General features: G+C 43.1%; 2 protein-coding genes across 6 annotated transcripts in view; one reads left to right on the top strand and one right to left on the bottom strand.

The window, feature by feature from the left end:
* The window catches only part of med30 (mediator complex subunit 30), a 279467-nt gene that overhangs the window by 73468 nt on the left and 193142 nt on the right, over positions 1-12857 (top strand). The gene's annotated exons all lie outside the window — the stretch shown is intronic.
* ext1b (exostosin glycosyltransferase 1b) overlaps positions 1-12857 on the bottom strand; it is a gene marked incomplete at its 3' end in the record, with an annotated part of 150520 nt that overhangs the window by 3112 nt on the left and 134551 nt on the right. For 2 of the 3 annotated variants that reach the window (XM_084081245.1, XM_084081246.1), the window contains exons 10-12: positions 9227-9316; positions 3394-3554; positions 37-208 (exon numbers count right to left, since the gene is read on the bottom strand). In XM_084081245.1, the coding sequence (XP_083937371.1) occupies positions 37-208; positions 3394-3554; positions 9227-9316 (423 nt within the window). Of the gene's footprint in view, positions 1-36; positions 209-3389; positions 3555-9226; positions 9317-12857 lie in introns of those variants that run through there. The other variant, XM_084081247.1, reaches the window with a different exon arrangement.

Here is a 12857-nt window from a genome sequence, read left to right as displayed (position 1 = left end):
AATGACACAGATGCGTTCCAGGTCTTATTACTATACCTGTCCCATCATGGTCTCCTTGTACTGTTTCTTCTGGGTGACCTTGATGGGCGGCAGCTTGGTGACGGCAGAGACCAGGAAGTTCATGAGGATGTCCTCGCAGTTGGCCAGCTGGTCCACCATGCTCTTCAGACTGCTAGGCAGGAAGTTGGTATACAGGAAGTGGTAATACCTGCATGACGATGCATGGGGGAGGGAGCGGGGGTTATTATCGTGAACTAAAACCAACAAAATAACACAAACTAGAATTGGCAAACGTATAAAAAATAAGACATAACAAGGCTTAGATAACTACCGTAATAAGCTGTATCGTGTGCTTACAAAAATCTCTAAGACAAACTAAAAGCATAGAAAGCGTTTCCTTAGTTTTATAACCTTTGTATGAATCTTATTACAATTGAAAAGAAGAAAAAAACGAGAGAAAAAAACCCTATCAAACCTGCTTTAAAAACGAATCAAAACTAAACAAGTGAAAAGTAAATACAAATTAAAACTCATGAAAAATACTAAACTATAATAACCTTGAGAGGGAGGAGGGGAAAGTGAGAGAGAGAGAGAGAGAGAGAGAGGAATGGAAAGGGAGGAGTGGAGGAAGGAAGGAAGGGAGTGGGGACATGGGAGGGAAAGGGAATAAAGGAAGGCGGAAATGAGAGGAAGGAAGGGAGAGAGGGAGGAGGGAGGGAGGGAGTGGAAGGGAAAGAGGAGGCGGCGCACGAGAAAGAGAGAGAGAGAGAGAGAGAGAGAGAGAGAGAGAGAGAGAGGCTCAGGTTAGATGGCTAATAATAAACAATGATACACCTGAGAATCCTCCTGAGAGGATTCCACAGCCCTCTGAGACTGTGGCCACTCAAACCTTGGCTTTTCATGTGAAGGACCCCCAAATGAATATGTATTTCACTGCGGACCCCCATTTGAAAATATTTTGTACCAAAGGACCCCGATACAAAATTTGCGTTTGTTAAAATGTTTCCGAAATATTAAAAAAGTTTCACTAAAACGATAATAATTATAGCCTAGTATGTATAGGGTTAAACTGATCTTGAAGCTATATTAACATATTTTGCTGGGGAACCCCCTGGAACTCCCTCATAAGGACCCGACTTTGAGAACCACTGATTTACAGAATGAAAAACATGGTTTTACAGTAAAGCCAGGCTTGGGGTTTGGTCCTTCGCCCCGCTGTACACAAAACCAAATCTGCGTGTATAAAATAATCCAATTAAATGAACAAAGCTCTATCAGTCCGTCCGTCCATTTGTGGGCTGACCAGTCGATCTGTGTATTGACTATTGGTATATGCAGGGAGTTTTCATTTTTACCACACTTTAAGCTGTTTATCCCATTAAGACCCGAGGCGATTCTTCAAAATGTTTTTTCAAGATTTTTTAGAAATAGCAGATCTACAAGCTCATAGCGCGGCACTCGGTGCCGCGCTATGAGCTTGTATATCTGCTATTTTTGAATAGCCAAAGAAATCTTAAGTGACACAGATGCGTCCCAGGTCTTAATGGGTCATTAGCATTTTTGCCATGGGCTATGTGGTTTGTAGTCGCGGGCGCATAGTAATAATAGAACATATATCAGCCATATTTTAGGTTTTAAAATAAGTAATATTGCGCACACAGGTTGCTCGCGGTAGTGCAGGACCACTACTAGTTGACAAGAGGTTTTGCATATGTAGCTCAAATTGGAAATAACTCGCCTTCCTAAAAGTGTTCTCCGTTAGACCAACAGTAGTAGTGTGGCGAACCCCGGGTTCAGTGTCCCAGGTCGGTTGAAAGTTAATGGATCGCAGCTTTAAGTGTGAAAATAAAGTGATGTATTGGTGCAACCAGGTTGCCCTGCCCGGTCACGGAAGGCGACCGACTATGAGCTAGCCGTAATGCAGCCTTTAAGTTAACACATTGACTGCCAAGAACGTAGTCCTACGGTCCATTAAATCCAACTGTTAAGTGCCGAGACCGTAGTGCTACGGTCCGGGTGCTTTTTCCTTTTTTTCGTTTTTTTTTTTTTTTTTCAATTTTCTACACGGACCATTTTCAGTGTAACACCACCGGAACGGAACGGGTTTTGCCGTTCCCGTCGGCCTCCATTCTAAAGCGCACACAAAAACGCCATTTTCTCCCTTGTAGTTTTTTCTCCTCGGTCATCACTGTTTAACATAAACCGTTCTAACTACAACATGGATGCCCCGTTTGACACGTGGTCTGCACTAGTACACACAGGGACATGTGCACGATGTTTACAAACAGTGCATCGCGCATTCTAAAGGATTTTAACGGGGTCTATGGCGACGTGAAAAAAACAAAAAACAACAATAAAATCTTGGCACTGGTGAGTACATTATGAGATTAACCTTTGGCAGTGGATGTGTTAATGGTTAGAGATGCTTGAGAGAACTATGGATTCCACCCCCTTTTCGTTGGCCGATTACTCCGGGTTTCTGGATGGATTGATTGCTTGACTTATTGAAAGTGATTGAGCGTCTGGCTCAAGTGATTGGCTGGCTTTTCCTGCTTAATAGACTGCTCCCAGCTCAGCTCAGCGACGGCGTTATGAGAGCCGACAGGGGTCTTCATGCAAACTAAACCCGGGAAACTATGGAACACCGTCGTGGGGGAAAATGATGTTTGACGTTTTTATAAACCACACGCGCATAACGGGCAAAACCTGGTGAACATCTAGATCAGTGGTTTTCAACCAGTGGTCCGGGGACCACCAGTGGTCCTTGAGGGAGTACCAGGGGGTCCACAGCAAAATGAGTTAATAGCGTCACAAATCATTTTGAACCACTTAGCTTTGGCTATTCAAAAATAGCAGATATACAAGCTCATAGCGCGGCACCGAGTGCCGCGCTATGAGCTTGTAGATCTGCTGTTTTTGAAAAACCTTGAAAAAGGTGTGCATATCTTTGAATATGTATATTTTTTTAAAGAGAAAATTAACTGATATCTTTGCTTCTGGGGGGGTCCCTGGCACAAAACATTTTCAATTGGGGGTCCGTGGCCAAATGTATATCAAATTAGGGGTCCTGGGCATGAAAAAGGTTGAAAACCATTGATCTAGATCCACAGATCAATGAAATGAAGCGCATCGCATGAAAAGGTGGGACAAACGGAGCGTCGGGCAGAACAGAACAGAACAGAACAGAACAGAAAATAACAGACAAGGTACAAACGCACAGCTCGGATCCCCCATAGTATTGAATTGGAACAGAACAAGGTAAGGAGGGAAAAAAAACAAAAAAGGCTACACCGCAGGGTCGAGCTAAATGGAACACAGAAACAAAAGGCAGCCTAAATAGAACACAATAAAATAGAACAGAACAGAGCGAGAGGGCCATTGTGTTTTTTTTACCTGTGGTAAATGGCAGCTCCTGTCAGCACCATGGAGTAGTCATTTGTCCATTTGGACGTGTACCCCCAGCGCTCCTTGTTGCTGTCCCAGAAGTGGCTGCGGGCCGGGTAGCCCACGATGCGCTCGGGGAAACTCTGCCATACCGTGAAGGCAAAGTCAACCTGGAGAGAGAGAGAGGGAGAGAGAGAGAGAGAGGGAGACAAGAGAACGGAAACGTTGAGTGAGGGATGTACAATACGTGTAGTCAGGACACAGAAATGCGCGCACACACACACACAAAGAGAAAAAGAGATCAAGGTGACAAGGGGAGGGAAAAAAAAGAAATCACAAAAGGCCACCAGAGACCCTTAACAATTCCTCTGTGAACTACAGTGTAGCAACAAAGGAAACATCTTATCGCGCATTAAGAGGGAAACATCAAGTAGAGCTCAGATGCGAGGCAAGCCCGGCAAAGAGAAGCCGCTCTTGCACTACAATGCTGCTTACGCAACACGACGCCGCGTTCCTTTAACACGTTCAATCCGGGGGATCCGCATCTCATGTCATTTTTAATTTGATTTCTATTCGAAAATAGCAGATCCACAAGCTCGTAGCGCGGCATCGAGTGCCGCGCTACGAGCTTGCGGATCTGCTATTTTTTTGAAAAATCTTGAAAATGTGTGCAAATCTTTGAATATATATATATATTTTTTTAAAGCGAACATTTTTAACTCAAGTCTTTGCTTCTGGGGGGGGATTCTACAAATGTCTTCTAAATCCTAACAGCTATACCAGTGGTTCTCAAACTTCTTTCATGTCAAGGACCCCCACAATGATATGTATTTGTCCGCGGACCCCCCCCCCTCCCCCCGCCCCCCATCTCAAACTGTTTGAGAAGCAAAGATTTGAGTAAAACATTTATATATATATATTCAAAGATTTGGGAAAATGTTCACGATTTTTCAAACATAGCAGATCTCGCAGCGCGGCACCGAGTGCCGCGCTGCGAGCTTGTAGATCTGCTATTTTTGAATAGCCCCAAAGAAATCTTAAAATGACAAGATGAGATGCGTTCCCGGATTGAATGGGTTAACGCCCGCTGTGAACGCTGCAGCAGTCTGCTCTCTTTTTTTTTCCCATCAGAACTACGGCTGCATTTTCTGATTCAGTATAGCTACTGTGTGTAGCTACTATCCTCGTTGAGCTCAAGCACTTAAGCAGTATGTCGTTTGCTGTCGCCGGGCAGAAACCTCTTATCTTCGTATGTATTTATTTATTTATTTAAATCAACGTCCTAACTTGATCACACTTGCAGCGTCACACAAAAGCATCAAAAAGCAGCAGATCCGCGCGCTCTCAAACGCGGCGCTAAGCGACACGCTTTGTGTAAATTTCAATCCTGAAAAGTTAAGTTTTTGGACATAATTATGAGGTTTCCACCCGACAGAGACCATATACTTAGTTAACCCATTAAGTCCTGAAGCCATTTCTACAAATGTCTTCTAATTGACGGTATTCTGAACAAAAAAAAAACTTATGTTTCTATATCAGTGGTGCTCAAACTTTTTCATGTCAAGGACCCCCAAAATGATATGCATTTGGCCGCCGACCCCCCATCTCAAAATGTGTTGTTCCAGGGACCCCCCCCCCATGAAGCAACGATTTGAGTTCAAAATGTTCGCTTTAAAAATACATATGTTCAAAGATTTGCACACATTTTAAGGTTTTTTCAAAAAGAGCAGATCTACAAGCTCACAGCACGGCACTCTGTGCCACACTATGAGCTTGTATATCTGCTATTTTTGAATAGCCAAAGTGTAAAATAATGCTTTTTTTTAGCTCAAATGAAAAAGTGACACAGATGCGTTCCAGGTCTCAATGGGTTAACCAGAGCCCCCCCCCCCCCCCGGCTCTATAACTACTCCGCTCCTTTTTTCCCTCTACACCAAATGTCTTTGCCGGAAATAGCCCATCTACAAGCTCAGAACACGTTGCGCGTTGTGAGCTTGTAGATCTCCTATTTTTGCTGAATGTTCACCACTTTCTTAAAGGACCAATTCCCCCCCATTTTCAACCTATCTTCATATAATTGGTCCTCACTAATGCTCATTATAAGATGGTGCCATTTTTGTCTACTCGCTCTGTGTCTCAGTGGAGGGCTGTGGAATGTTCCGAAACCCGCCTACCCAGTGACATCATCGGGTAGGCAGGTTTGGTCATTTCAAACAATTATCTTTTATTAATGCGAGAACAATGGCTTCCATTATAGCGCTACAACTTTCCAAGGAGAGAAAAGCCTGCCGTTTCTATTAGCTTTGGGATTCCCCCATCGATGATGTCACTGGTAGGCGGGACTCTGAGCTGACCACAGACTTCCTCTGAGAGACAGACCCGAGTAGAAGAAAATGGTACCATATTATAATGAGGACCAATTACATGCAGATAGGTTGAAAATGGGTGAAGTGGTCCTTTTTTTTTTTTTTTTAATACAATAGTTTTAAAATAACCCATTAAGACCCGAAGAAGCATCTGTGTCACTTTTTATTTGAGTTAAAAAGCATTATTTTACACTTTGGCTATTCAAAAATAGCAGATCTGCAAGCTCATAGCGCGGCACCGAGTGCCGCGCAACGCGCTTGTAGATCTGCTATTTTTTTTAAATCAAGAAAATGTGTGCAAATTAATATATTTATATTCTTTTAAAGCGAACATTTTTAACTCAAATGTTTGCTTCTGGGGGTCCTTGGAACAACATATTTTGAGATGGGGGTCCGCAGCCAAATACGTATCATTTTGGGCGTCCTTGACATGAAAAGGTTTGAGCACCACTGATATAGAAACATACGTTTTTCAGAAAACTGTTGGTATTTAGGAGACACTTTGTAGAAATCGGCTTCAGGTCTTAAAGACAGTACAGTGTAACAGAAAAAAAACACCACAAAAACAAACAAAAAACAAACAAACAAACAAACGCATCGCTAGGTTTACAGATGCAGCTGCCTCTCTAACACCTTCTAGGGTCTTGTTCTCACACCGGTCCATCTGAGAACACGTCAGGAGTCCATATTTGATCATAAATGAAGCGGTCCTTTGAGGTCATTTGGGTTCAGCAGCTCAAACACAACCCTCTCTAACACCCAATAGAAATGGCACAAGAGGCTGTGGACAAAATGCGATTAGGAGAGCTAATTGTAGGAAACAGGAGACGGGGGGGGGGGGGGGAGGGGGGTAAGTTGCGGAGAGAGTGAGCGAGAGAATAATAGAATGAAAGAAACAGACAAGAGAGAGAGAAGGACAGAAAGTCTAAGTGCATTGTGAATTAAAGTTTCAGTGGGGTTTGCGGGATGGAAGTTTGGGGGGAGTTAGTGGAGAGAAACAAAAAGGTATGCTATAGGAAGAATTGAGAGAAAAACACGATCGGCCATGCCTGCGTTTGGGGAGAAAGGAAAGGACAGTTTAAAACACTGTGTTGTCAATAGAGGCCCACACAGGAGAAAAAAAAGAGCCAGAGAAAGAGAAAGAGAGAGAGAGAGAGAGAGAGAGAGAGTAGTCTGCGTTGGTTGCTGATGCAGTGCCACACAGACTGGTGAAGGCCTGGAGGCAGGCCAAACAGTGACATCATCGGTCCCTTCAGTAGCAGAAGAACAGAAAGAGAGAGAGAGAGAGAGAGAGAGAGAGACGACAGAACAGGAAATGAAAACCAAACCAAGGAGTGGAGAGGAGAGGAGCACGTATATGCATTTATTACATGCCTTTGTTGAATATTAAATTGTGATTGGCTAATCAAGGCCTTCGTGGGGTCTGTTATTTAGAAACGACAGGCCGCTGTCCGGCCTCCGTTTACGCCGTTATGGAAGTGTAACCTTGTACGCTAATAATAGCGTCATTTTCAAATCGATATTTCTTCCTCGGCTTTGCGTCAGTCCTGCTTCTACCCTGTCGGGGGGGGTTTGCTTTGCAATAATGACAATGACAAATTGGAGAATACGGTGACGGTGTCCATTCTTAGTCTATATTGTATTTGTGCTGTTCCTGTAGCACAATGGCTTCCTTCCATCGCCCATCGGCCCCCACGGGGGACCGCAGCTACTGTTGGTTTTTCTAGGCTGCAGGTGAAAATCCAATTAACTTCCTGGTAAAGAGAGATAACCAAACAGCACCCAGGACTCTCTCCCATGCAGGACCAGGTTTTGGAAACCCACTGGTCCTATCCTTTATCATGGCAGGTGTGCCTGCCGAGTCCATGTGTGCTTTGTGAGTTTGTGACAACCACACTTATAATAATAATAATAATAAAGCAATATAAAACTATAAACTATATAAGTACTTCGTACAATTTGTGTACTCGTTTCCCAATACAGAGTCAAATTGTATATCCTAAACAAATGTTTGAATCATTTGAACCCATTAAGACCTGGAACGCATCTGTGTGATTTTTTTATTTGAGCTAAAAAGCATTAATTTACACTTTGGCTATTCAAAAATAGCAGATCTACAAGCTCATAGCGCGGCATCGAGTGCAGCGCTATGAGCTTGTAGATCTGCTATTTTCTTTTATCGTGAAAATGTGTGCAAATCTTTGAATATATATTGTTTTAAAGCGAACATTTTGAACTCAAATCTTTGCTTCTGGGGGGTCCCCTGGAACAAAATATTTTGAGATGGGGGGTCAGCGGCCAAATACATAAGTTTGGGGGTCCTTGACATGAAAAAGTTTGAGAACCACTGATATAGAAACATATGTTTTTCAGAATACTGTTGGGATTTAGAGGACATTCGTAGAATCGGCCTCAGGTCTTAATGGGTTAAACAAACAGCAGATGTATGTAGAAGCTCACAACACATTGCATTGCAACGTGTTGAGAGCATGTAGAATTAATTTCGCCATGAACGCAAGTGTGCCTTTAGATATTGCCTTGCCCACTCGTGTGCCTTGGCCACTAAAGGCTTGAAAAGCAGTGGGTGTGTGTGTGTAAGGGCCGTCACGATTACAAATTTAAGTTGACAATTCATTGTCAGTCAAATAATTGCGATTAACGCGATGTTTCTGTCGTTGAAAATCAATGGAACGTCATGAATACAAATGACATTTCTGTTTGGCTTTTAGCTTTCGTAAACAAAAATTGCAAAGGGCAGATATGACAAATAACGCATATATAACTTCTTACTTAACTCATTCAGTGCCAGGCTTTTCAAGCTTGTTGATCCCTGTGCCAAGGAATAGGCTATTATTTTACCTTTTTTGGTCACAGAATGTTTGTCTTCAGTGTGATTGATCCCCTGATGGTTGCTAATCACTGAGTCACTTCAGGTGTGGTTTCACAAATTTCAACGAGGTCATTGTGACCTCGTTGACATTTGTTTTTGATGTTTGAAAGTGCCATGCCTCACTCAGAAATACAGCATTTACAATGGGAGGAAAAATGTGATTTTTTTCTCCGTTTCACTTTTAACATTGTGGGTGGAGCAAAAACTTTTCGAAAATGGTTTTCTCCTAGTTCCTTTGAGATAAAAAAAAATTATATATATACCAAAAAAAAACAGAAAAAAAAATATATTTTTTGCGAGACGTCAAAAGGCGTCATTGGCACTAATGGCACACTGAAAATGGCCGTCAAAAGACGTCATTGGCACTCAATGAGTTAAAAAGGCTGTATCTCGGCTCCTGAGCACTTTTTTTTTTACAATGAATTTTGACTGTGGCACTCAGAGCCAAAATTCCATAAATAAGCTTGGCATTGAATGAGTTAACATGGAATTGATTATGCAAAAATAATTGTGATTATATAAAATAATTGCGATGAGAGGAATATGTAATAACTGTGCCAGGCCTAGGTGTGTGGTTCCGGCATACCTCTGTGGTAGAGAGCACCGTGTCCTCGTCCAGACTCAGGACCGCATCGGTTACAATGGTCTCATAGGGCAGGAACCTGCTGCTCATCACCTGCAGAGGGCGACAGAGAGGGGAGCACATGGTCAACTCTGAAGAGGTGGAATAAACAACCTGTGCGTCCACGTTACCAAAAAAACAAAAGCATTTCAGCGTCATTTCTTAGTTACAAACAGTTCAACAAATAAGGCATAACGTAGAGTGTTTTATTATATTTTTTTACGGAGTGACACTAAATTGCTTGAACACACGTGTACATCCATTGAGGGTGACAGGGTTAGGATGGTAGCAAGGTGTGACCAGCATTTTTCGTCATTTTTCGTCACCAGCATTTTTTCGTCATTTTTCGTCACCAGCATTTTTTCGTCACCAGCATTTTTCGTCATTTTTCGTCACCAGCATTTTTTTCGTCACCAGCATTTTTCGTCATTTTTCGTCACCAGCATTTTTTCGTCACCAGCATTTTTCGTCATTTTTCGTCACCAGCATTTTTCGTCACCAGCATTTTTTCGTCACCAGCATTTTTTCGTCACCAGCATTTTTGGTCATTTTTCGTCACCAGCATTTTTCGTCATTTTTCGTCACCAGCATTTTTTCGTCACCAGCATTTTTCGTCATTTTTCGTCACCAGCATTTTTTGTCATTTTTCGTCACCAGCATTTTTCGTCATTTTTCGTCACCAGCATTTTTTCGTCACCAGCATTTTTCGTCATTTTTCGTCACCAGCATTTTTCGTAATTTTTCGTCACCAGCATTTATCGTCACCAGCATTTTTTCGTCACCAGCATTTTTTGTCATTTTTCGTCACCAGCATTTTTTCGTCATTTTTCGTCACCAGCATTTTTTCGTCACCAGCATTTTTTTCGTCACCAGCATTTAGGTAGCAGGGACAAAAAAGGAGGGAAAACCCTAAATCAAGTTATACAGTCCTCAGCTATGGCAAGAACCCGGATGTGTTCACATGCGACCTTCCAGTGGCGTGCACAGACATTTTGAGGGGCAGGTGCTCAAGTAAATTATACTTTTTTTTTCTTTACTTGGTCTGCTCTTTTTCCCCCTCTACACCTATACCTCTTTGCCAAAAATAGCCGATCTACAAGCCCACAACGCCTCGCAGCGCGAGGCGCTGTGGGCTTGTAGATCGGCTATTTTTGGCTAAAGTTCTCCTCAGAAAAGGGATGCTAGGTTTCGAGTGGTTATGGTAAAAAGAAAAATCATATCACATAAAGGTTTGGCGGACCCCCTGTAGTAACTCTGAGGACCCCCTAGGGGTCCCGGACCCCCTGTTGAAGCCCCTGCTGTAAACTGAAAATGCCCTTTTTCAAAAGGGCACTTCTGGTCAAGAGGGCAAAGGGCAGGCGCTCTAGCTCCACCTAGAGTCTATCTGTGCACGCCCCTGCGGCCTTCCCCTGAAAACCCAAAGAGACTAAAGGTCCTTACATACCGGCGGATATAGCGAATACACGCAAAATTCGGACTCGTTCCGAATAATTAAAAGACGCTTTTTCGCTTCGCTTTTTCGCCTTTTCGCTCCATGTACGGAGCCATTGACTTTATAAGGTTTCAAGAAAAAAAACGCACGAAAAAATCGCCCCGGTGTGTAAGGACCTTAACTCATTGAGTGCCAAAAGACGTCAAAGAAGTCATGTGGCCTGACGCCCTGAGCGCCAACCATTTTCAGTGTAACACCATCGGAAGTGACCCGGAATTTACCCGGAAGTAATTGTTTCCCGTCCGACTCTATTCTAAGGCGCACACTATACCTCCATTTTGACTCGTGTAGTTTTTTCTCCTCGCATTTCCCATGTTAACATAAACGGCCAGAACTCATACATAGCGCCTCCTTATGACACGCGGTCTCGACGAGTACACAAAGGGACATGTGGACGATGTTTACAAACAGTGGATCGCGGATTCTAAAGGATTTTAACGAGGGCTATGGCGACTTGAAAAAAACAAAAAACAACAATAAAAGCTTGGCAGTGGTAAGTACATTATGAGATTAGCCCTTGGCGGTGGATGTGTTAAGTACATTTTGATGCCAATACTTTTGTACTTTTACTCAAGTACATTTTTTATTCTGGACTTTTACTTCAGTATTGGTACTTTTACTTGAGTAAAGAATTTGAGTACTTTTTCCACCACTGCTGAAAATGAAACGACCCCGGAAGCCTCTCAGTGAGAAGAGTCAGAGAATTCACTAGAAGTCAACAACCACCCACAAAACAGCTCTCTCACACACACACACACACACACACACACACACACACACACACACACACACACACACACACACACACACACACACACACACACACACACACACACACACACACACACACACACACACACACACACACACACACACACGCAGCGTTAGAGAGCTAGAAAACCGCTGCCCACAGACTGGTAACCTTTCCTGTTGCATCTCTCAGTGCAGGGCAGGCCACTGGAAGCATCAGCGTCCTTTCAAAGCCCCTGCCAGTTACGTAAAGGAAGACGCGGGTGACCTTCTATTCTCTACCGAGCACATCTCCCATTGACTGCCCCGACGCGACACAATCAACATTCAACAGCTCCTCGCCGTGACTCAGCCTATTGCGGCACATGAATAAATGCATAAGTATGACAAAAGTCATAATTATGATGATTATTATTCGGGGGGAAAAAAAAGCCTGGTCTCTCAATCTCTCAAAAAGTGTCTCTGTTCTGTTTGTCCTGGCTAAACCGGTGATGTCACCGTGTCTGTAACGTAATGACGCACTGTTGATGCAGAGAACATAAACGATGACCGTACGCAGTGCTCAACAACTCACTCTTAACCCATTAAGACCTGAGATAACGATTCGACAAATGTCTTCGAAATCCCAACACTTTTCTGAAAAAACGTATGTTTCTATATCAGTGGTGCTCAAACTTTTTCATGTCAAGGACCCCCAGAATGAAATGTGTTTGGCCGCCGACCCCCAGCTCAAAATATTTTCCAGGGACCCCCAGAAGCAAAGATTTGAGTAATTTGTTTTTGCTTAAAAAAGATATATATATATTCAAAGATTTGCACACATTTTCACGATTTTTCAAAAATAGCAGATCAGCTTGTAGATCTGCTATTTTTGAATAGCCAAAGTGTGAAATAATGCTTTTTAGCTCAAATCAAAAAGTGACACAGATGCGTTCCCGGTCTTAATGGGTTAATATCCCGCCTCTCATATGCTTAACTGTGTACTTCCTCGTATGATGGTGTCCCGCGGCAAAAAAAAACACGAGATCTACAAACTCACAATGCGTCACATCGCAATGCACTGTGAGCTTGTAGAACAGCTATTTTGCGGGACACAGTCGCAAGATGAAATACATAATTCTGACAGTGTTGTGAAAGCTGATGTCGGGGGGTCAGGGGGTCAAGTGCGATCTAATTTTCCCCACTCTCCACAAACCCTCCAAAGGCAACAATGGCTGCTGTGAAGCGTCATGTTTTGACTGCTCGTCATATTCTGACAGACTGGGAAGAGCAGAGTTTGACTGGCTGACAGTTTGTGTTTAGAGATGGGCCGCGCCGGAGAGGATGCCTGCTTGAGAGAGAGAGAGAGAGAGA

This window comes from Gymnoscopelus microlampas (assembly GCF_963454915.1).
Source record: "Gymnoscopelus microlampas genome assembly, chromosome: 15".
NCBI classification, from domain to species: Eukaryota; Metazoa; Chordata; class Actinopteri; order Myctophiformes; family Myctophidae; genus Gymnoscopelus; species Gymnoscopelus microlampas.
The sequence above is the reverse complement of the archived record's forward strand: the minus strand, read 5'-3'. Positions and strand labels throughout refer to the sequence as shown.